Source organism: Nerophis ophidion, linkage group LG02, assembly GCF_033978795.1.
Source record: "Nerophis ophidion isolate RoL-2023_Sa linkage group LG02, RoL_Noph_v1.0, whole genome shotgun sequence".
Classification (NCBI taxonomy): domain Eukaryota; kingdom Metazoa; phylum Chordata; class Actinopteri; order Syngnathiformes; family Syngnathidae; genus Nerophis; species Nerophis ophidion.
In genome coordinates this window covers 81,553,847-81,580,242 of record NC_084612.1, presented here as the reverse complement: position 1 = coordinate 81,580,242, position 26,396 = coordinate 81,553,847, and the positions used below count along the sequence as shown (strand labels likewise).

The 26,396-nt window shown below is 40.6% G+C and overlaps 1 protein-coding gene across 1 annotated transcript in view; it reads right to left on the bottom strand.

The window, feature by feature from the left end:
* Positions 1–26,396, bottom strand: part of LOC133548268 (cadherin-8-like) — a 244,397-nt gene that overhangs the window by 113,430 nt on the left and 104,571 nt on the right. Inside the window, exon 4 of the mRNA XM_061893585.1 lies at positions 20,230–20,349. Coding sequence (XP_061749569.1) covers positions 20,230–20,349 — 120 coding nt within the window. The remainder of the gene's footprint in view (positions 1–20,229; positions 20,350–26,396) is intronic.

Sequence of the window (26,396 nt, the reverse complement as noted above, 5' to 3'; positions counted from 1 at the left end):
CACGCACATAAAACATAAATGTTTGTCCATAATACATAAATGTTTTTCCATTCACATACACAAATGCCAATATTTGTGCGCACATAAAAAATAAATGTTTGTCTATTCACATACATAAATGCCAATATTTGCACGCACATAAAACATAAATATTTGTCCATTCAAATACATAAATGCTAATATGTTCACGCACATAAAACATAAATGTGTGTCCATAAAACATAAATGTTTGTCCATTTACATACAAAAATGTGAATTTTTGCACGCACATAAATCATAAATGTTTTTCCATAAAACATAAATGTTTGTCCATTCACATACGTAAATGCCCATATTTGCATGCACTTAAAACATAAATGTTTGTCCATACACATACATAAATGCCAATATTTGTGAGCACATAAAACATAAATGTTTGTCCATAAAACATAAATGTTTGTCTATTCACATACATAAATGCCAATATTTGCACGCACATAAAACATAAATGTTTGTCCATTCACATACATAAAAGCCAATATGTTCACGCACATAAAACACAAATGTGTGTCCATAAAACATAAATGTTTGTCCATTCACATACAAAAATGTGAATTTTTGCACGCACATAAATCATACATGTTTGTCCATAAAACATAAATGTTTGTCCATTCACATACACAAATGCCCATATTTGCATGCACTTGAAACATAAATGTTTGTCCATACACATACATAAATGCCAATATTTGCACGCACATAAAACATAAATGTTTGTCCATAAAACATAAATGTTTGTCAATTCACAGACATAAATGCCAATATTTGTGAGCACATAAAACATAAATGTTTGTCCATAAAACATAAATGTTTGTCCATTCACATACACAAATGCCAATATTTGTGAGCACATAAAACATAAATGTTTGTCCATAAAACATAAATGTTTGTCTATTCACATACATAAATGCCAATATTTGCACGCACATAAAACATAAATGTTTGTCCATAAAACATAAATGTTTTTCAATTCACAGACATAAATGCCAATATTTGTGCGCACATAAAACATAAATGTTTGTCCATAAAACATACATGTTTGTCCATTCACATACACAAATGCCAATATTTGTGCGCACATAAAACATAAATGTTTGTCCATAAAACATAAATGTTTGTCCATTCACATACATAAATGCTAATTTTTGCACGCACATAAAACGTGAAGAACTGTTCACTCACATAAAAACATACGTCTGTCTAGTTACATTAAATAGGAACATATGTCCATTCATCTACACACTTAAGGTAACATTTGTCAATCCATTCACATACACCCATAATGTAAGTATCTTTCCCGTTGACATACAAACACACAATAAACATCTGCCTATCTATTCAAATACACTAATAACGTAAACATATGTTTGCCTGTTGTTATGCGCGCATACAATGAACATCTGTCAGTCCATTCATATATAATGTAAATTTCTCCACGCAAAAATGATGTAAATACCCAAAATGTAAACATCCATATGTCCATTCACACATAAACATGTTAATCCATTTAGAGTACATACACAAAACATGTAAACTTATGTCCATTCACTGACATGCATACGTTAAACATCTGCCTATCCATTCACATATACCAATAATGTTAATATCTTCACATTTACATACTGTAAAAGTATGCACAGTGTAATACTCAAAATGTAAACATCCACCTGTCCATTTACATATAATGTAAATATGTTTGTCCATTCACATACACGAATGCCAACATTTGCCTGTCAATTCACATGACATGCACACAAAAACGTGAATAACTGTTTGTTCACTCACGTATTAACATGTGTCTGTCTATTTATAGTAAATACAGACATATGTCCATCCATCTACACACAACAGGTAACATGTGTCAATCCATTCACATACACTCATAATGTAAACATCTGTCCTGTTGACAAACGAACATACAATTATCATCTACCTATCTATTCAAATACACGAATAACACGTCAGTCAGCCCATTTGATTCAAATACAAGCAAATGTCCATTTGCCTACACATTTAAGGTAAACACCTGCCTATCCATTCACAGACAAACATCCATTTGTCTATTCACACACAACATAAACATATGTCCATTTAACTACGCCGTAAATTTAACAGTTGTCAATCTATTACATACACCCATAAGGTAAACATTTGCCTGCTCGTTGACACATACGCACACACAAGAAACAACTGTTTATCCATTCACACATATAGGTGATAGTAGCATCTGTTTCCTCATGCAAATATTGTAATCATGCGCCCATTTACATCTACCTCTCCATTCACATACACGTCAGGCCATCCATTTGATTAAAATACAAGCAAATGTCCATTTGCCTACACACTTAAGGTAAAAATCTGCCTATCTATTCACATAAAAACATCTGTTTCTCCATTCACACAAAATAGAAAACATATGTCCATTTACCTATGCAGTAAGTTCAACATTTGTCAATCCAGTTACATACACCAATAATGTAAACACTTGTCTGCCCGTTGACATACACACATACAATAAACAACTGTCTATCCATTCACGTGCAGATATTGTAAACAACTTTTCCCAAAAAATAATAAGCATATGTCAATTCACGTACACAAATCTAAATATACAAAAAAAAGGGCATTTTTCTAAAAGTTGCATTGTCCATCCATTCACACATAGAGGTGATATTAGCATTTTTCCCCCATGCAGATATTGTAAACTACCTTTCACAAAAAAAAATATAAGCATACGTCCATTCACCAACACAGCCAAACATACAAAACAAAAACCATGCATTTGTCTAATAGTTGCATTGTCTATCCATTCACACATATAGGTGATATTAGAATCTGTTTCCCCATGCAGATATTGTAAACAACCTTTTACAAAAAAATATAAGCATACGTCCATTCACCTACACAGCTAAACATACAAAACAAAAACCATGCATTCGTCTAATAGTTGTATTGTCTATCCATTCACACATATAGGTGAAATTGGCACCTGTTTCCCCATGCAGATATTGTACACAACTTTTTACGAAAAAATATAAGCATACTTCCATTCAAAAACACAGCTAAACATACAAAACAAAAACCAAGCATTCGTCTAATAGCTGCATTGTCTATCCATTCACACATATAGTTTATATTAGCAGCTGTTTCTCCATGCAGATATTGTAAACAACTTTTAACAAAAAATAATAAGCATATGTCAATTCACATACACAAATCTAAATATACAAAAAAAGGCATTTTTCTAATAGTTGCATTGTCTATCCATTCACACATTGAGGTGATATTAGCATTTTTCCCCATGCAGATATTGGAAACAACCTTTCAGAACATTCCAGGCATATGTCCATTCACCAACACAGGTGTACATACAAAACAAAAACCATGCGTTTGTCTAATAGTTGCATTGTCTATCCATTCACACATATAGGTGATATTAGCACCTGTTTCCCCATGCAGATAGTGTAAACAACTTTTCACAAAAAATAATAAGCATATGTCAATTCACGTACACAAATCTAAATATACAAAAAAAGGGCATTTTTCTAAAAGTTGCATTGTCTATCCATTCACACATATCGGTGATATTAGCACCTGTTTCCCCTTGCAGATATTGTAAAAAACATTTTCCCAAAAAATATAAGCATACGTCCATTCAAAAACACAGCTAAACATACAAAACAAAAACCATGCATTTGTCTAATAGTTGCACTGTCTATCCATTCACACATATAGGTGATATTAGCATCTGTTTCTCCATGCAGATATTGTAAACAACTTTTCACAAAAAAATATAAGCATATGTCAATTCACGTACACAAATCTAAATATCCAAAAAAAGGCAAATTTATAATAGTTGCATTGTCTATCCATTCACACATATCGGTGATATTAGCACCTGTTTCCCCTTGCAGATATTGTAAAAAACATTTTCCCAAAAAATATAAGCATACGTCCATTCAAAAACACAGCTAAACATACAAAACAAAAACCATGCATTTGTCTAATAGTTGCATTGTCTATCCATTCACACATATAGGTGATATTAGCACCTGTTTCCCCATGCAGATAGTGTAAACAACTTTTCACAAAAAATAATAAGCATATGTCAATTCACGTACACAAATCTAAATATACAAAAAAAGGGCATTTTTCTAAAAGTTGACTTGTCTATCCATTCACACATATCGGTGATATTAGCACCTGTTTCCCCTTGCAGATATTGTAAAAAACATTTTCCCAAAAAATATAAGCATACGTCCATTCAAAAACACAGCTAAACATACAAAACAAAAACCATGCATTTGTCTAATAGTTGCATTGTCTATCCATTCACACATATCGGTGATATTAGCATCTGTTTCTCCATGCAGATATTGTAAACAACTTTTCACAAAAAAATATAAGCATATGTCAATTCACGTACACAAATCTAAATATCCAAAAAAAGGCAAATTTATAATAGTTGCATTGTCTATCCATTCACACATATCGGTGATATTAGCACCTGTTTCCCCTTGCAGATATTGTAAAAAACATTTTCCCAAAAAATATAAGCATACGTCCATTCAAAAACACAGCTAAACATACAAAACAAAAACCATGCATTTGTCTAATAGTTGCATTGTCTATCCATTCACACATATAGGTGATATTAGCACCTGTTTCCCCATACAGATATTGTAAACAACTTTTCACCAAAAAATATAAGCATATGTCACTTCACGTACACAAATCTAAATATACAAAAAAAAAATACATGCATTCGTCTAATAGTTGCTTTGTCTATCCATTCACGCATATATGTGATATTAGCACCTGTTTCCCCATGATGATATTGTAAACAACCTTTCACAAAAATCCAGGCATATGTCCATCCAACAGAGGTAAACATACAATTAAAAAACATGCATTTTTCTAAAAGTTGCATTGTCTATCCATTCACACATATAGGTGATATTAGCATTTTCCCCCATGCAGATATTGTAAACAACTTTTCACCAAAAAATATAAGCATATGTCACTTCATGTACACAAATCTAAATATACAAAAAAAAATACATGCATTTGTCTAATAGTTGCATTGTCTATCCATTCACACATATAGGTGATATTAACATTTTTTTCTCCATGCAGATATTGTAAACAACCTTTCACAAAAATCCAGGCATATGTCCATCCAACAGAGGTAAACATACCAATAAAAAAAAACATGCATTTGTCTAATAGTTGCATTGTCTATCCATTCACACACTATTAAAGCCAGCGCGGTGGTGCAAGGTGAGCGTGTGCACATCTGCATGTGAAGGACGGAGCAGCCGAAGGAGAATCAGCCATGAATATTGCATACTGACCGTTCAGCTCGCAGCCCATTATATTCACCATCAAATCTAATATTCCAAAATACTTTTAACTCCTCGCCGCCGGGCGGGGGAAAAAAAAAAGCCGGAGGAAAAGTTTCTTTGCCATCGTGCGCCTGTGATTAACGAGCGTGCGTAACGAGCGTCTGATTGGAAGGTAGACGCGCTCGGGCGAAAACAAACACATCCCAAAATAAGACGAGGCACAAACAAGTCGTCTCTCCAGTTGATCGTCGTTAATTATTCAAATTCATTCCTAATCACTGAAAAGGGAGGATAGACAAACACTCATTTCCATACTTTTAGTCAAGCACCTCATCCGCGTCCTTCCGTCCCTCGCTGTAATCTTCATTATCATGCATTAAAACACCTAGCTCAGGTGAGACCGCCATCTGCACGTGTGTTGATTGCGACTCCGCCCGCCGTTGTCCCGACCCCGGGCGCCGAGTACGAGGCCGGCGCCTCGCGTGCTCTGGCGCGTTATGCAAATGCACCTTCTCCGCCTTCCTCTCTTGTTTACCGAGCGGCCGTGTTCCAAATTGCGAGTTGCCGATTTCCATCTCATCCGTTATTAATGTCGTTTATTTACTGCCGTCGCTTACGGACGCTGCGATTAACCACAGCTGACCAGGTTCTGCAAGACATGGCTGATCTAGACCAGGGGTGTCGAACTCAAATACAGAGTGGGCCGAAATGTAAAAGTTGAACAAATTAACCTTTTAATCGGGACCCAAACAAGTTTTGCATTGAATATTAAATTAAACAAGCAAGGCTTATATAACTTTAGTCACATGCAAAATCGAGTTTCAAATTATAATTAAAGCTGCAAGCAGCGTTGGTCGGGTCCGCCTTTGGCCGCTGCCAAGCCCTGGTCTAAGTCAGACCTACATAGAGGTCTTTGTTTCATGTCTCTACGACATTCCTAACAGAAGTTACAAGCAGTTTTGTCGGGGGGTTTTCCTAGGGGGCGCTGGAGCGCAATTTTGACTTTTGGGGTTTGATTTTTTATTAGATGGCAATTTTTGCCAGTCCTGATGTGTGTGTAAAATTTGGTGAGGTTTGAAGCATGTTAAGGGGGTCAAATTACAGATCAGCGTTTCTGGATGTTGTTGATAAATGGCTTCCGCTTTGCATAGTAGAGCTTTAACTTGCACTTTGAAGGATTTTAAGGGGGTCAAAATACAGTTTAAAGAGGCAAAAATGACATTTTGCACAGGGGTTCTTTGAAGGCGCGTAAAATCCAAACCGGAGCAGTAATCAAAACTTTGTTGGACAGTTTTAATCAAAAGGTTTCAATCTTTCTTCTGTGCGAGTTTGAAGCCGAAATGACAAACGCACTCGGAGGAGTGTACGTTTGAAAAAGGTGACGGGTTTTTACGAAACTTTTATTTTGAAGGGGTAATTTTTAACTTCCTGTTGATTTTTTCTGCAGGATGTCAATTATTAAAACGTAGGTCTAAGTGAGACCTACATACAAGTTTTTGTTTCATGTCTTTCCGGCATTCCTACTGGAAGTTAAAAGCAGTTTTGTCTGTTTTCTCTTGCTAGGAGCAGTTTTTTATGTGTTTTATTCAAAAATTGCGCTAGAGCGCATTTTTTAGTTTTGGGGTTTGGTTTTTTCATTAAATCGCAACTTGTGCCAGTCCTGATGTGTGTGCCAAGTTTGGTGAGTTTTGAAGCATATTAAGGGGGTCAAATTACAGCTCAAAGGGGCAAAAATAGCATTTTGGGTTTGTTTTTTTATTAGATGGCAATTTTCGCCAGTCCTGATGTGTGTGTAAAATTTGGTGAGGTTTGAAGCGTGTTAAGGGGGTCAAATTACAGATCAGCGTTTCTGGATGTTGTTGATGAATGGCTTTCGCTTTGCATTGTAGAGGTTTAACTTGCACTTTGAATCATTTTAAGGGGGTCAAATTACAGCTCAAAGGGGCAAAAATAGCATTTTGGGTTTGGTTTTTTATTAGATGGCAATTTTCGCCAGTCCTGATGTGTGTGTAAAATTTGGTGAGGTTTGAAGCATGTTAAGGGGGTCGAATTACAGATCAGCGTTTCTGGATGTTGTTGATAAATGGCTTTTGCTTTGCATAGTAAAGCTTTAACTTGCACTTTGAAGCATTTTAAGGGGGTCAAATTACAATTTAAAGAGGCAAAAATTACATTTTTTTAGGAAACTTTGCACAAGGGTTCTTTGAAGGCGCTTAAAATCCAAACCGGAGCAGTAATCAAAACTTTGTTGGACAGTTTTAATCAAAAGGGTTCAATCTCTCCCCTGTGCGAGTTTGAAGCCGAAATGACAAACGCACACGGAGGAGTTTACGTTTGAAAAAGGTGACGGGTTTTTACAAAACTTTTATTTTGAAGGGGTAATTTTTAACTTCCTGTTGATTTTTTCTGCAGGATGTCAATTATTAAAACGTAGGTCTAAGTGAGACCTACATAGAAGTTTTTGTTTCATGTCTTTCCGGCATTCCTCCTGGAAGTTAAAAGCAGTTTTGTCTGTTTTCTCTTGCTAGGAGCAGTTTTTTCTGTGTTTTATTAAAAAATTGCGCTAGAGCGCATTTTTTAGTTTTGGGGTTTGGTTTTTTCATTAAATCGCAATTTGTGCCAGTCCTGATGTGTGTGCCAAGTTTGGTGAGTTTTGAAGCATATTAAGGGGGTCAAATTACAGCTCAAAGGGGCAAAAATAGCATTTTGGGTTTGGTTTTTTATTAGATGGCAATTTTCGCCAGTCCTGATGTGTGTGTAAAATTTGGTGAGGTTTGAAGCATGTTAAGGGGGTCAAATTACAGATCAGTGTTTCTGGATGTTGTTGATAAATGGCTTTCGCTTTGCATAGTAGAGTTTTAACTTGCACTTTGAAGCATTTTAAGGGGGTCAAATTACAGTTTAAAGAGGCAAAAATGACATTTTTTAGGTAACTTTGCACAGGGGTTCTCTGAAGGCACGTTAAACAAAACCGGAGCAGTAATCAAAACTTTGTTGGATAGTTTTAATCAAAAGGGTTCAAAGTCTCTCCTGTGCGAGTTTGAAGCCGAAACGACAAACGCACTTGGAGGAGTTTACGTTTGAAAAAGGTGACGGGTTTTTACTTTTATTTTGAAGGGGTAATTTTTAACTTCCTGTTGATTTTTGCCGAAGGATGTCAATCATCTAAATGTAGGTCTAAGTGAGACCTACATAGAAGTTTTTGTTTCATGTCTTTCCGGCATTCCTACTGGAAGTTACAAGCAGTTGTGTTTGTGTTTTCTTCCTAGGAGCAGTTCTTGCTGTGTTTTATTAAATAATTGCGCTAGAGCGCATTTTTTGATTTTGGGGTTTGTATTTTTTCATTAGATCGCACTTTTTGCCAGTCCTGATGTGTGTGCCAAGTTTGGTGAGTTTTGAAGCATTTTAAGGGGGTCAAATTACAGCTCAAAGAGGCAAAAATAGCATTTTTTGCGAAAATTTTGCTTTGAATGGGTTTTTGCAAAATTTTTGTTGATTTTTGCCCTGGAAGGTACGATTATGAAATCTAGGTCTAAGTCAGCCCTACATAGAGGTTTTTGTTTCATGTCTCTACGACATTCCTAACGGAAGTTACAAGCAGTGTTTTTTTTTTCCTAGGGGGCGCTAGCGCGCAATTTTGTATTTTGGGGTTTGGTTGCCTAATCAGTTGGTCTGCCGCTCCATACCGATATGTGTGTCAAATTTGGTGAGTTTTGAAGCATGTTAAGGGGGTCAAATTAAGGTGCAAAGGAGCGGATTAATAATAATAATAAAACCTTACAGTTTGAATAGGGTCCTTGGCCCATTGCAAAGGAGTCCTTTTGCAATGGGCCTGGCGGACCCTAATAATAATGATTAAAAAATATCAATGGCATATCAAATACAATTTAAATCAAAATTGGGGGAGCAGGGCTTGGTGGTAGCGGGGGTGTATTTTGTAGCGTCCCAGAAGGGTTAGTGCTGCAAGGGATTCTGGGTATTTTTTTTCTGTTGAGTTTATCAATCAATCAATTAATGTTTACTTATATAGCCCTGAATCACTGGTGTCTCAAAGGGCTGCACAAACCACAACACAAACCACTACGACATCCTCGGTAGGCCCACATAAGGGCAAGGAAAAACTCACACCCAGTGGGACGTCGGTGACAATGATGACTATGAGAACCTTGGAGAGGAGGAAAGCAATGGAATTCGAGCGGGTCTAACATGATACTGTGAAAGTTCAATCCATAATGGATCCAACACGGTCGCGAGAGTCCAGTCCAAAGCGGATCCGACACAGCAGCCAGAGTCCCGTTCACAGCGGAGCCAGCAGGAAATCATCCCAAGAGGAGGCGGATCAGCAGCGCAGAGATGTCCCCAGTACATGGCCACCGGATCGGACCGGACCCCCTCCACAAGGGAGAGTGGGACATAGGAGAAAAAGAACAGAAACGGCAGATCAACTGGTCTAAAAAGGGAGTCTATTTAAAGGCTAGAGTCTACAAATGAGACTTAAATGCTTCTACTGAGGTGGCATCTCCAACTGTTACCGGGAGGGCTCCCTTTATGTTGTGCTACGGTGCGGATGTTCTGCCGAAATGTGTTGGTCATTCTTGTTTGGTGTGGCTTCACAGTGTGGCGCATATTTGTAAAAGTGTTAAAGTTGTTTATACGGCCACCCTCGGTGTGACCCTTATGGCTGTTGATCAAGTATGCCTTGTGTGAGTTAAAGCCGCATATATTCTGTGACTGGACCGGCATGTTGTTGGTATGGCAGAAAAGCGGACGTGACGACAGGCTGTAGAGCAGTGGTCCCCAACCACCGGGCCGCAGAATAATTTTTTATTCATTTTTATTTTAAAAAACTATATAAATATGTATATATATATATCTTTTTTTTTAATTAAATCAACATAAAAAAAACAATATACTCATACAATTAGTGCACCAACCACAAAAAAACCTCCCTTTTTCATGACAAAGAAAAAAAATAAAAAAATAAAATAAAATAAAGACATCTAACGCGGAAACGGGGTTTGTAAGTCGGTCCACTCATTTAAATATGAAACTGGTTTTTTTAGATATACGCAAAATGTACACATCTGTCGGTCCATTCACACATAATATACATATATAGTGAAAAAAGCCTGCCTTTCCACACAGCGGTGAACATGCCCTTTCCCAACTACTTTGGCACGTTTTGCAGCCATGAAATTCTAAATTTAATAATTATTTGCGAAAAGAAAAACGTTTATCAGTTCAAACATCAAATATGTTGTCTTTGTAGCGTATTTAACTGAATATGGCTTGAAAAGGATTTGCAAATCATTGTATTCTGTTTATATTTACATCTAACGCGGAAACGGGGTTTGTAAGTCGGTCCACTCATTCAAATATGAAACTGTTTTTTTTAGATGTACGCAAAATGTACACATCTGTCGGTCCATTCACACATAATATACATATATAGTGAAAAAAGCCTGCCTTTTCACACAGTGGTGAACATGCCCCTTCCCAACTACTTTGGCACATGTTGCAGCCATGAAATTCTAAATTCAATGATTATTTGCGAAAAAAAAAATGTTTATCAGTTCAAACATCAAATATGTTGTCTTTGTAGCATATTTAACTGAATATGGGTTGAAAAGGATTTGCGAATCATTGTATTCTGTTTATATTTACATCTAACGCGGAAACGGGGTTTGTAAGTCGGTCCACTCATTTAAATATGAAACTGTTTTTTTTTAGATATACGCAAAACGTACACATCTGTCGGTCCATTCACACATAATATACATATATAGTGAAAAAAGCCTGCCTTTCCACACAGCGGTGAACATGGCCCTTTCCCAACTACTTTGGCACATGTTGCAGCCATGAAATTCTAAAGTTAATGAATATTTGCAAAAAAAAAAAATGTTTATCAGTTCAAACATCAAATATGTTGTCTTTGTAGCATATTTAACTGAATATGGGTTGAAAAGGATTTGCAAATCATTGTATTCTGTTTATATTTACATCTAACGCGGAAACGGGGTTTGTAAGTCGGTCCACTCATTTAAATATGAAACTGTTTTTTTTTAGATATACGCAAAACGTACACATCTGTCGGTCCATTCACACATAATATACATATATAGTGAAAAAAGCCTGCCTTTTCACACAGTGGTGAACATGCCCTTTCCCAACTACTTTGGCACATGTTGCAGCCATGAAATTCTAAATTCAATGATTATTTGCGAAAAAAAAAATGTTTATCAGTTCAAACATCAAATATGTTGTCTTTGTAGCATATTCAACTGAATATGGGTTGAAAAGGATTTGCAAATAATGGTATTCTGTTTATATTTACATCTAACGCGGAAACGGGGTTTGTAAGTCGGTCCACTCATTTAAATATGAAACTGTTTTTTTTAGATGTACGCAAAATGTACACATCTGTCGCTCCATTCACACATAATATACATATATAGTGAAAAAAGCCTGCCTTTCCACACAGCGGTGAACATGCCCTTTCCCAACTACTTTGGCACATGTTGCAGCCATGAAATTCTAAATTCAATGATTATTTGCGAAAAAAAAAATGTTTATCAGTTCAAACATCAAATATGTTGTCTTTGTAGCATATTCAACTGAATATGGGTTGAAAAGGATTTGCAAATAATGGTATTCTGTTTATATTTACATCTAACGCGGAAACGGGGTTTGTAAGTCGGTCCACTCATTTAAATATGAAACTGTTTTTTTTAGATGTACGCAAAATGTACACATCTGTCGGTCCATTCACACATAATATACATATATAGTGAAAAAAGCCTGCCTTTCCACACAGCGGTGAACATGCCCTTTCCCAACTACTTTGGCACATGTTGCAACCATGAAATTCTAAAGTTAATGAATATTTGCAAAAAAAAAAAATGTTTATCAGTTCAAACATCAAATATGTTGTCTTTGTAGCATATTTAACTGAATATGGGTTGAAAAGGATTTGCAAATCATTGTATTCTGTTTATATTTACATCTAACGCGGAAACGGGGTTTGTAAGTCGGTCCACTCATTCAAATATGAAACTGTTCTTTTTAGATGTACGCAAAATGTACACATCTGTCGGTCCATTCACACATAATATACATATATAGTGAAAAAAGCCTGCCTTTCCACACAGCGGTGAACATGCCCTTTCCCAACTACTTTGGCACATGTTGCAGCCATGAAATTCTAAATTTAATGATTATTTGCGAAAAAAAAAATGTTTATCAGTTCAAACATCAAATATGTTGTCTTTGTAGCATATTTAACTGAATATGGGTTGAAAAGGATTTGCAAATCATTGTATTCTGTTTATATTTACATCTAACGCGGAAACGGGGTTTGTAAGTCGGTCCACTCATTTAAATATGAAACTGTTTTTTTTAGATATACGCAAAATGTACACATCTGTCGGTCCATTCACACAAAATATACATATATAGTGAAAAAAGCCTGCCTTTTAACACCCACAAATGACCAAGATCTATTTGCCCATTCCGACACACACGTCCGTCTTTCCAGTCACGTCCTAAATGAGTCTGTCCATTCAGATACAAACACAACGTTGAAAAATGTCCATCTCATCCGTTATTAATGCTCTTCTTTCTTTTTTCTTTAAACTAATCCAATCGCTGCCACGTCAGATCGTCAGCTGGGAAAGCAATTAAAGATCCAAGCCGGAATGTGTTTTGGAGATAGCCGGCCGCCTTAATGGCCGCGCTGAAGGGGAGAAGTAATTATTATGATCAATACCAGTTTGAATTCATAACGCGGCCGCCGTCGCTCCGCTTACGAATCCCGCAATTATGCAGATTTAATAACGACTTTGACGCGGCCCATTGTTGAACCATGCAATATATCACAGATGATCGCTTGACCTGGCTGAGGCCGCATAAACAGAAACGGGTAGGGGGGAGACTCGGAGATGTGTCCCCTTGATAAGGCGGGGGGCCGCGGGGGGGGGGGGGGGGGGGGGCTTTTGTCCCCATCCAGGCGGACAAAGCCACTTCCATTCAGCTCAGGTTCAGCACCGAGGGCCCATTATCCAGCAAATAATACTTTCCATTTGTGCCGTCATTAACTTCTGAAGCCCGCCCAAGATCCCGGGCCGGATCGCAACATTCATTAAAGTCAAGTGAAGCCCCGGACAAAAGCCGCTACCGCATGTTTATTTTCCCGTCCTCGTCCTCAGCCTTTAAATAGACTCCCTTTTTAGACCAGTTGATCTGCCGTTTCTTTTCTTTTTCTCCTATGTCCCACTCTCCCTTGTGGAGGGGGGGTCCGGTCCGATCCGGTGGCCATGTACTGCTCGCCTGTGTATCGGCTGGGGACATCTCTGCGCTGCTGGTCCACCTCCGCTTGGGATGGTTTCCTGCTGGCTCCGATGTGAACGGGACTCTCGCTGCTGTGTTGGATCCGCTTTGGACTGGACTCTTGCGACTGTGTTGGATCCATTATGGATTGAACTTTCACAGTATCATGTTAGACCCGCTCGACATCCATTGCTTTCCTCCTCTCCAAGGTTCTCATAGTCATCATTGTCACCGACGTCCCACTGGGTGTGAGATTTTCCTTGCCCTTATGTGGGCCTACCGAGGATGTCGTAGTGGTTTGTGCAGCCCTTTGAGACACTAGTGATTTAGGGCTATATAAGTAAACATTGATTGAAGATTGATTGATCCTCCTTTCCCCACCTTCTGTTCGAAGCCGGTCCGTCAGAACGTCGACGCTGCGAGTTGAAACAGGGAAACAAAAGGAGAAGAAGCGGGCCGCCGGGGTCAAAACGCAATTTGTTGTTGCGTAAACATGCCCCGGACAAAACCGCAACGCTTATTTCCGACACTTTTGGAAAAAGTACAGCCCTCGCACTTTATTCTGTCGGTTGGCTTTACTTGAGAGTCGTCGTTGTACATCTTGTATAAGAGTAGATACTGTTCCATGGGCTGACTTATTTTGGTATTGTGGAGAACACATATTGTACATTACAATCCCGGACAAGCCCCCAATTTGTTGCGCAACCAGTGTTCCTCTCAGGGAGTAAAGCATCCCAAGTTGTATTAGGATGTTTTAATACCCATCCATCCATCCATCCATCTTCTTCCGCTTATCCAAGGTTGGCTCGCGGGGGCAGCAGCCTAAGACTTTCCTCTCCCGAGCCACTTCGTCCAGCTCTTCCCGAGGGATCCCGAGGTGTTCCCAGGCCAGCCGGGAGACATAGTCCTTCCAACGTGTCCTAGGTCTTCCCCGTGGCCTCCCACCGGTTGGACGTGCCCTAAACACCTCCCTAGGGAGCCGTTCGGGTGGCATCCTGAGCAGATGCCCGAACCACCTCATCTGGCTCCTCTCCAAGTGGAGGAGCAGTGGCTTTACTTTGAGTTCCCCCCGGATGACAGAGCTTCTCACCCTATCTCTAAGGGAGAGCTCGGTCACCCGTCGGAGGAAACTCATTTTGGCCGCTTGTACCCGTGATCTTGTCCTTTCGGTCATAACCCAAAGCTCATGACCATAGATGAGGATGGGGACCTTGATCAACCAGCTTCTTCTTCACCACAACGGATCGGTACAACGTCCGCATTGCTGAAGACGCCGCACCGATCCACCTGTCGACCTCACGATCCACCCTTCCCTCACTCTTGAACAAGACTCCTAGGTACTTGAACTCCTCCACCTGGGACAGGGGTCTCCTCCCCAACCCGGAGATGGCACTCCACCCTTTTCCGGGCGGGAAAATCACGGACTCGGACTCGGAGGTGTTGATTCTCTTCCCGGTAGCTTCACACTCTGCTGCGAACCGATCCAGTGAGAGCTGAAGATCCCGGCCAAATGAAGCCATCAGGACCACATCATCTGCAAAAAGCAGAGACCTAATCCTGCGGCCACCAAACCGGATCTCCTCAACGCCTTGACTGCGCCTAAGAATTCTGTCCATAAAAGTTATGAACAGAGTCGGTGACAAAGGATAGCCTTGGCGGAGTCCAACCGATACTTGAAATGTGTCCGACTTACGGACCAAGCTCTGACACGGAACATACAGGGAGTGAACCGCCACAATCAGACAGTCCGATACCCCATACTCTCTGAGCACTCCCCACAGGACTTCCCGAGGGACACGGTCCAATGCCTTCTCCAAGTCCACAAAGCACATGTAGACTGGTTGGGCAAACTCCCATGCACCCTCAACAACCCTGCCGAGAGTATAGAGCTGGTCCACATTTTCCACAACCAGGACGAAAACCTCCTGTTTTAATACCATTTTGGTGATTTTATTACATTTGCTCCAGATCATGGGCCAAAGGTAAGATGTTTCCAAGCTCTGGAAGGACTTATCTTTGAGTGTTAGCCAGGCCACCTCTCTTCCTGTTTTTAAATCGCACTTAAAAACACAATTTTATTGCATGGCCTTTAACACTCTGATCTCCATCCTGCTACGGCGTCCCATAATGCACCTGCTGTGAACCTGTTTCTATGTTTTATTTATGTATTTTCCATCGTGTTGTGTTGTGTTTGCTCGTTTTTCTTGTGTTATCTTTGAACCTGCCTATTGTGCAGCACTTTGGCTACCCCTGTGGTAAATTTTAAATGTGCTTTATAGATAAAGTTGCTTTGATTTTATTTGAAGTTCTATAGCGGGGTTGCCCAAACGTTTTAACCCGGGGGCCACGTTGGGTTCAAACAAAAAGAAAAATGAGGACTACCTCCAAATTCATCAGGTTGGGACGTGGGCAAAACAGGACAATAAGTTAAAGTACCAATGATTGTCTCACACACACACGCAGCGTGGCAGAGCGTGGCATACATACATAAATAGCAGTTAACTAGACATCCAGAATGCTGCTGCTCGAGTCCTGACTAGAAACAGGGAATATGACCATATTAATCCAGTGGTTAGGTGACAGTGTGGCAGAACGTGGCACACAGACATAAAATAGCAGTTAACTTTAAATTTAGAATGCAGCTGCTCGAGTCCTGACTAGAAACAGGGAATAGGACCATATTAGTCCAGTGGTTAGGTGGCAGCTTGGCAGCTAATGGCACACAGACATAAATCGCTGTTAACTAGACATCCAGAATGCTGCTGCTTGAGTCCTGATTAGAAACAAGGAATATGACCATATTAGTCCAGAGGTTAGGTGACAGTGTGACAGAGCGTGTCACACAGACATAAATAGCAGTTAACTAGACATCTAGAATGCTGCTGCTTGAGTCCTGACTAGAACCAGGGAATGGGATCATATTAATCCTGTGTTTAGGGGACAACATGGCAGAACGTGGCACACAGAAATAGAATAGCAGTTAACTAGACATCCGGAATGCTGCTGCACGAGTCCCGACTAGAACCAGAAAATAGGACCATATTAGTCCTGTACTTAGGTAACAGCGTGGCAGAGCGTGGCACACAGACATAAAACAGCAGTTAACTCGAAATCTGGAATGCTACTGCTCGAGTCCTGACTTGAAACAGGGAATAGGACCATATTAGTCCAGTGGTTAGGTGGCAGCTTGGAAGAAAGTAGCAACTAGACATAAATAGCTGTTAACTAGACATCCAGAATGCTGCTGCTCGAGTCCTGACTAGAAACAGGGAATAGGACCATATTAGTTCAGAGGTTAGGTGACAGTGTGGCAGAGCGTGGCACACAGACATAAATAGCAGTTAACTAGACATCTGGAATGCTGCTGCTTGAGTCCTGACTAGAACCAGGGAATGGGACCATATTAATACTGTGCTTAGGGGACAGCATGGCAGAACGTGGCACACAGAAATAGAATAGCAGTTAACTAGAAATCCGGAATGCTGCTGCACGAGTCCTGACTAGAACCAGGAAATGGGACCATATTAGTCCTGTGCTTAGGTAATAGGGTGGCAGAGCATGGCAAACAGACATAAAATAGCAGTTAACTCGAAATCTGGAATGCTGCTGCTCGAGTCCTGACTAGAAGCAGGGAATAGGACCATATTAGTCCAGTGGTTAGGTGGCAGCTTGGCAGAGCGTGGCACACAGACATAAAACAGCAGTTAACTCGAAATCTGGAATGCTGCTGCTCGATTCCTGACTAGAAACAGGAAATGGGACCATATTAGTCCTGTGCTTAGGTGACAGTATGGCCAGAGCGTGGCACACAGACATAAAATAGCAGTTTACTCGAAATCTGGAATGCTGCTGCTCGAGTCCTGATTAGAAACAGGGAATAGGACCATATTAGTCCAGTGGTTAGGTGGCAGAGTGTGGCACACAGACATAAAAAAGCAGTTAACTCGAAATCTGGAATGCTGCTGCTCGAGTCCTGATTAGAAACAGGGAATAGGACCATATTAGTCCAGGGGTTAGGTGACAGTGTGGAAGAATGTGGCAAACAGACCTAAATAGCTGTTAACTAGACATCCAGAATGCTGCTGCTTGAGTCCTGACTAGAAACAGGGAATAGGACCATATAAGTCCAGAGGTTAGGTGACAGTGTGGCAGAGCGTGGCACACAGACATAAATAGCAGTTAACTAGATATCTAGAATACTGCTGCTTGAGTCCTGACTAGAACCAGGGAATGGGATCATATTAATACTGTGCTTAGGGGACAGCATGGCAGAACTTGGCACACAGAAATAGAATAGCAGTTAACTAGAAATCCGGAATGCTGCTGCATGAGTCCTGACTAGAACCAGGAAATGGGACCATATTAGTCCTGTGCTTAGGTAATAGTGTGGCAGAGCATGGCAAACAGACATAAAATAGCAGTTAACTCGAAATCTGGAATGCTGCTGCTCGAGTCCTGACTAGAAGCAGGGAATAGGACCATATTAGTCCAGTGGTTAGGTGGCAGCTTGGCAGAGCGTGGCACACAGACATAAATAGCAGTTAACTAGATATCTAGAATACTGCTGCTTGAGTCCTGACTAGAACCAGGGAATGGGACCATATTAATATTGTGCTTAGGGGACAGCACGGCACAACGTGGCACACAGAAATAGAATAGCAGTTAACTAGAAATCCGGAATGCTGCTGCACGAGCCCTGACTAGAACCAGGAAATGGGACCATATTAGCGTGGCAGAGCGTGGCACACAGACACAAAAAAGCAGTTAACTCAAAATCTGGAAGGCTGCTGCTCGAGTCCTGACTAGAAACAAGGAATAGGAGGAGCGACGCCGGCGCAATCTAATTCATGTGCGTGGATCGCGCAACGGCACACAATTGACTTATCTCCTCACACTGTATAAAAGGGGAGAAGGAGGAAAGATCAAGGCGGAAGGAGTAGGAGAACCAGCAGCAGTACCCGACGATCGAGAGAGACGGAGAGCGAGCCGAAGACAGCGATGACGCGGCCGGCTGAAAGCGAGCGAGGGGCGAGCAGGAGAGAAGGAGCTGAAAAGCGACCTGACCGCAGACAAGCTTGTGTTATTGAAAGAATAAACAAGACGCAAACCTGCTCAAAGCAATGTCCTTCCTAGATGGTCCATGGAACCCGCACGACGACGGCAAGAGACTGCCACAGTCACATTTTCAGTAGACCCACAAGGAATTCATAAAAGAACCAAACTTCAGGAAGGTTCTTTTTTGTGACCAACAAGTATGTGCTCCTATCACTCTATCACAAAAAAATAAGAATGGTAAAGATTATTGGAAACCCAAGATATATATATATATATATATATATATATATATATATATATATATATATATATATATATATATATATATATATATATATACATGTTATATATGTATATATATATACACATATACATATATATATGTGTATATATATATATGTGTGTATATATATATGTATATATGTATATATATATATACATACATGTGTGTGTACATATATGTATGTATATATATATATATATATATATATATATATATATATATATATATATATATATATATATATATATATGTATGTATGTATGTATATATATATGTATGTATATATACATATATATACACACATATATATATGTATACACATATGTATATACATATATATACACACATGTATGTATTTATATATATATATATATATATATACATATATATATACACATATACACACATATATAGACACATATATGTATGTATATATATATATATATATATATATATATATATATATATGTATATATATATATATATATATATATATATATAAATGTATTGAGGAAAACTACAACCAAGATGCACGGTACAATCAAACAGCTGATGCCTAATAAGTAATGTACTTACAGTATTATCAATTTTAGAGCACAACAAAAAACAAAAAAAACCCACTATACACTATTTGCAAGTCTATTTGGGACTGGGAGATGCGATATTAAAACAAGACATTACTTATCCTGGCTAGCTCATTAATATGATTTTATTTTGAAAAACAATAACACCTGCTATTGTGATGCGTGTCTAAGTCCGCGCTGAACGAGGTGACATTGTGCGCTGGTTTATGTCCGTCCGAGCGTCTCACCAAAGGGACAAGGTTTAAATGCTAAAGAGGTCTCGGCCCGACGTGCCCGCCGCTGTTCTGCAGAAGAAAGGAATAATCTGTGAGATGTTATCTGCCCCCGTTTGTAAGGCCCTATCTCGCCCTCTTTGTGGTCCCATAATGGGCGTGGTGCTCATTCACTCCCAGTTTTTTGTCCTACACCGTGAGCTCCGTTGGTCGGAGACACTGAAAGGATTTGCCGAGCGTATTAACGGCGGCCATTAAATTTAATGAGCCAGTGTCTCAATCCTGCTCCGGATCCTCGGCCGAACAATGAGGATGACACAAAGGGATTTCTCTGGAGTGTCTCCAGCGCTAGCATGTAGCACGGCGGCGCGGTACGCTAGGCTTACCCGAGTTGGGGTCCACGGAGAAATAGGGCTGTCCCTCCAGGATGCTGTAGACCAGCTTGGCGCTGTTCCCGTAGACAGGGTCGTCGGCGTCCGTGGCGGTCACCCGGGTCACCGGCGTACCTGTCGGACGGAGAGAGACATTGAGTTTGTACAAAAACTGTATGCTAGACTTAAAAAGTCCACAACCTTTCAGAGATCAGAGACCGCCTAAGCCCCTATGTGTGACTAAGAGAGACATTCTGAGACCTAAGTTTGTTTACTGGACTAAGAAGTCGAAAACTTTTCAGAGACCACGGACCGCCAAAGTTCCTATAGAATGGTAGATACACCATTGAAGGTCACGTAAATAGCGTACCATATGTGTTCAAGACCTATTGCCCCTGTAGGTGGGGCAGTATTGACAGTCAAAGTTGCACACCTGTGTGACTAAGAGAGCCATTCCGAGACCCAAGTTTGTTTGCTGGACTAAGAAGTCCCCAACTTGTCAGAGACCACGGACCGCTGAAGCTCCTATGTGTGACAAAGAGAGACATTCTGAGACCTAAGTTTGTTTACTGGACTAAGAAGTCAACAACTTTTAGGAGACCATGGCCCGCCAAAGTTCCTATAGAATGGTAGATACAACATTGAAGGTCACGTAAATACCATACCATATGTGTTCAAGACCTATTGCCCCTGTAAGTAGGGCAGTATTGACAGTCAAAGTTGCGTACCTGTGTGACAAAGAGAGACATTCTGAGACCCAAGTTTTTTTGCTGGACTAAGAAGTCCCCAACTTGTCAGAGACCACGGACCGCTGAAGCTCCTATGTTTGACAAAGAGAGACGTTCTGAGACCTAAGTTTGTTTACTGGACTAAGAAGTCGACAACTTTTCAGAGACCACGGACCGCCAAAGTTCCTATAAAACGGTAGATACACCCTTGAAGGTGACGTAAATACCATACCATATGTGTTCAAGACCTATTGCCCCTGTAGGTGGGGCAGTATTGACAGTCAAAGTTGCGCACCTGTGTGACAAAGAGAGACATTCCGAAACCCAAGTTTGTTTGCTGGACTAAGAAGTCCCCAACTTGTCAGAGACCACGGACCGCTGAAGCTCCTATGTGTGACAAAGAGAGACATTCTGAGACTTAAGTTTGTTTACTCGACTAAGAAGTCGACAACTTTTCAAAGACCACGGACCGCCACAGTTCTTATAGAACGGTAGATACACCATTGAAGGTCAAGTAAATACCATACCATATGTGTTCAAGACCTATTGCCCCTGTAGGTGGGGCAGTATTGACAGTCAAAGTTGCACACCTGTGTGACAAAGAGAGACATTCCAAGACCCAAGTTTGTTTGCTGGACTAAGAAGTCCCCAACTTGTCAGAGACCACGGACCGCTGAAGCTCCTATGTGTGACAAAGAGAGACATTCTGAGACCTAAGTTTGTTTACTGGACTAAAAAGTCCCCAACTTTTGAAAGATCACGGACAGCCTAAATTCCCATACTTGTGTGACAAAGAGAGACATTCTGAGACCTAAGTTTGTTTGCTGGACTAAGAAGTCCCCAACTTGTCAGAGACCACGGACCGCTGAACCTCCTATGTGTGACAAAGAGAGATATTCTGAGACCTAAGTTTGTTTACTGGACTAAGAAGTCAACAACTTTTAAGAGACCATGGCCCGCCAAAGTTCCTATAGAATGGTAGATACAACATTGAAGGTCACGTAAATACCATACCATATGTGTTCAAGACCTATTGCCCCTGTAGGTGGGGCAGTATTGACAGTCAAAGTTGTGCACCTGTGTGACAAAGAGAGATATTCCGAGACCCAAGTTTGTTTGCTGGACAAAGAAGTCCCCAACTTTTCAGAGATCACGGACCGCTGAAGCTCCTATGTGTGACAAAGAGAGACATTCTGAGACTTAAGTTTGTTTACTCGACTAAGAAGTCGACAACTTTTCAAAGACCACGGACCGCCACAGTTCCTATAGAACGGTAGATACACCATTGAAGGTCACGTAAATACCATACCATATGTCTTCAAGACCTATTGCCCCTGTAGGTGGGGCAGTATTGACAGTCAAAGTTGCGCACCTGTGTGACAAAGATATGCATTCCAAGACCAAAGTTTGTTTGCTGGACTAAGAAGTCCCCAACTTTTCAGAGATCACAGACCGCTTAAGCCCCTATGTGTGACTACGAGAGACATTCTGAGACTTAAGTGTGTTTACTGGACTAAGAAGTCCACAACTTTTGAAAGATCACGGACCGCCTAAATTCCCATACTTGTGTGACAAAGAGAGACATTCTGAGACCCAAGTTTATTTGCTGGACTAAGAAGTCCCCAACTTGTCAGAGACCACGGACCGCTGAAGCTCCTATGTGTGACAAAGAGAGATATTCTGAGACCTAAGTTTGTTTACTGGACTAAGAAGTTGAAAACTTTTCAGAGACCACGGACCGCCAAAGTTCCTATAGAATGGTAGATACACCATTGAAGGTCACGTAAATACCGTACCATATGTGTTCAAGACCTATTGCCCCTGTAGGTGGGGCAGTATTGACAGTCAAAGTTGCGTACCTGTGTGACGGGGAGAGTCATTCTGAGACCCAAGTTTGTATGCTGGACTAAGAAGTTGACAACTTTTCAGAGACCACGGACCGCCTAGGTTCCTATAGAATGGTAGATACACCCCTCAAGGTCACATATGTACTGTAACACGTGTTCAAGACCGGTTGCCTGTGTATGACTCTCCCCGTAAGTGAGGCAGGCCACTTAATAGTGTTGCGGAACTGAAAAAATTATGTGGTGGGCCACTTACGTGGTGCACCATGTAAAAATGTGGTGGACCACCTAACATGAAACGGTGGGCCACTTGAATTATGTGGCGGACCACTTAAAATAATCTGGGAGACCACATAAATGACAAGGCGGACCTCTAAAAATGATGTGGTGGACCACTTACGTGGTGCACCACGTAAAAAATGTGGTGGACCACCTAACATGATACGGTGGGCCACATGAATTATGTGGCGGACAACTTAAAACAATCTGGGAGACCACATAAATGACAAGGCGGACCTCAAAAAATTATGTGATGGGCCACTTATGTGGTGCACCATGTAAAAAATGTGGTGGACCACCTAACATGATATGGTGGGCCACTTGAATTATGTGGCGGACCACTTAAAATAATCTGGGAGACCACATAAATGACAAGGCGGACCTCAAAAAATTATGTGATGGGACACTTACGTGGTGCACCATGTAAAAAATGTGGTGGACCACCTAACATGATACGGTGGGCCACTTGAATTATGTGGCGGACCACTTAAAATAATCTGGGAGACCACATAAATGACAAGGCGGGCCTCAAAAAATTATGTGATGGGCCACTTACGTGGTGCACCATGTAAAAAATGTGGTGGACCACCTAACAGGATATGGTGGGCCACTTGAATTAAGTGGCGGACCACTTCAAATAATCTGGGAGACCACATAAATGACAAGGCGGACCTCAAACAATGATGTGGTGGGCCACTTACGTGGTGCACCACGTAAAAAATGTGGTGGAATACCTAACATGATACGGTGGGCCACTTGAATTATGTGGCGGACCACTTAAAATGATCTGGGAAACCACATTAATGACAAGGCGGGCCACATTAAATGGTGTTTCGGACCTCAAAAAACGATGTGGTGGGCCACTTACGTGGTGCACCACCTAACATGAAACGGTGGGCCATTTGAATTATGTGGCGGACCACTTAAAATCATCTGGGAAACCACAGAAATGACAAGGCGGGTCACCTTAAATGGTGTTGCGGACCTCAAAAAATTATGTGGTGGGCCACTTACGTGGTGCACCACCTAACATGATACGGTGGACCACTTGAATTATGTGGCAGGCCAATTAAAATCATCTGGGAAACCACATAAATGACAAGGCGGGCCACCTTAAATGGCATTGCGAACCTAAAAAAATGACGTGGTGGGCCACTTACGTGGTGCACCACTTAAAAAATGTGGTGCACCACCTAACATGATATGGTGGACCACTTGAATTATGTGGCGGACCACTTAAAATCATCTGGGAAACCACATAAATGACAAGGCGGGCCACTTAAAATTGCGTTGCGGACCTCAAAAAATGACTTGGTTGGCCACTTACGTGGTGCACTACTTAAAAATGTGGTGGAATACCTAACATGATACGGTGATTTTAAGTAGCCTGCCAAGTCATTAATGTGGTAGGCAACATACTTCAGTTGACCCACCACATCATTTTTGTGATCTGCAATGTCATTTTAAGGTGACCTGCCACTTTATATGGTCCACCACATTATCTTAAATGGCCCATCACAACATGTTGCATTGTTTGCCACTTCATTTTATATGGTATGCCACATTATTTCAAGTGGCCCCCGCCACATCATTTATGTGATATGCTTAATTATTTAAAACAGCCTGCCACTTCATTTTGCGAGGTCTGCAATGTCATTTAAGGTGACCTACCACATTGATTTAAATGGTCCACCACATTAAGTGAACCGTTATGACATTTTACGTCGCCTGCCACATCATTCTATGTGGTATGCTACATTACTTCAAGTGGCCCTGCCGCTTCATTTATGTAGTACGCTAGATTATTTAAAACAGCCTACCAAATCATTTTTTCGTGGTCAGCCAAATTATTTTAAGTGGCCCATCACAAGATAGAGTATACTTTATTAATCCTCCGAGGGTGGTTTATATCATTTTAAGTAGCCTGCCACCTCATTTACGTGGTGGACAACATAATTTAGCTGCCCCGCCACTTCATTTTTGTGGACTACAATGTAATTTTAAGGTGACCTGCCACATTATAGGGTCCACCACATTATTTCAATTGGCCAGTCGCGACATGTTACGTTGTTTGCCACATCATTTTATGTGGTATGCCACATGATTTCAAGTGGCCCCTGCCCCAACATTTATATAATGTGCTTGATTATTTAAAAACAGCCTGCCACTTCCTTTTTGTGGTCTGCAATGTCATTTTAAGTCGACCTGCCACTTTATATGGTCCACCACATTATTTTAATTGGCCCGTCACGACATGTTACGTTGTTTTCCACGTCATTTTATGTGGTATGCCACATTATTTCAAGTGGCCCCCGCCCTATCATTTATATAATATGCTTGATTATTTAAAACAGCCTGCCACATCATTTTTGTGGTCTGCAATGTCATTTTAAGGTCACCTGCCAATTTATATGGTCCACCACATTATTTTAAGTGGCCCGTCGTAACATGTTACATTGTTTTCCACATCATTTTACGTGGTATGCCACATTATTTCAAGTGGCCCCCGCCCCATTATTTAAGTTGTATGTTTTGATTATTTAAAAACAGCCTGCCAGTTCATTTTTGTGGTCTGCAATGTCATTTTAAGGTGACCTGCCACCGCATTATTTTAAATGGCCCGTCGCGACATGTTACGTTGTTTTCCTCATAATTTTTTGTGGTATGCCACATTATTTCAAGTGGCCCCCGCCACATCATTTAAGTAGTATGCTTAATTACTTAAAACAGCCTGCCATGTAATCATTTACTCTGGCCTGCCATATCATTTAATGTGGTCCGCCACTACATTTATGAGGTCCTCAGCATTATTTAAGGTGGCCTGCCACATCATTTACCGTCATTTAAAACTGCCTGCCAAATTAACTATAGTGGTCTGCCACTTTTAAACGTGGCAGACATCATTTGTATGAACTCACTCTTACTTCAGTGTGGGCGGCATAGCGCGGTCGGTAGATCGGCCGTAGCCAGCAACTTGAGGGTTGCAGGTTCGATTCCCGCTTCCGCCATCCTAGTCACTGCCGTTGTGTCCTTGGGCAAGACACTTTTACCCACCTGCTCCCAGTGCCACCCACACTTAGATATTGGCTTTCACTATGTGAAGCGCTTTGAGTCACTAGAGAAAAGCGCTATATAAATATAATTCACTTCACTTCTGTTACTGGAATCTTCTCCATTTCTACCAGAAAATGTGTATTTATATTTTTAAAATAAAGAGCTTTATTTGGAGAGTTACAGCTGGAAAATGGCACCAAAAAAAAAGCTCCTGCATGCAAATCCAAACGCCCGCTCGGACCTCCATCATCTCCGCACAAAAGCCTCCGGGGAAATC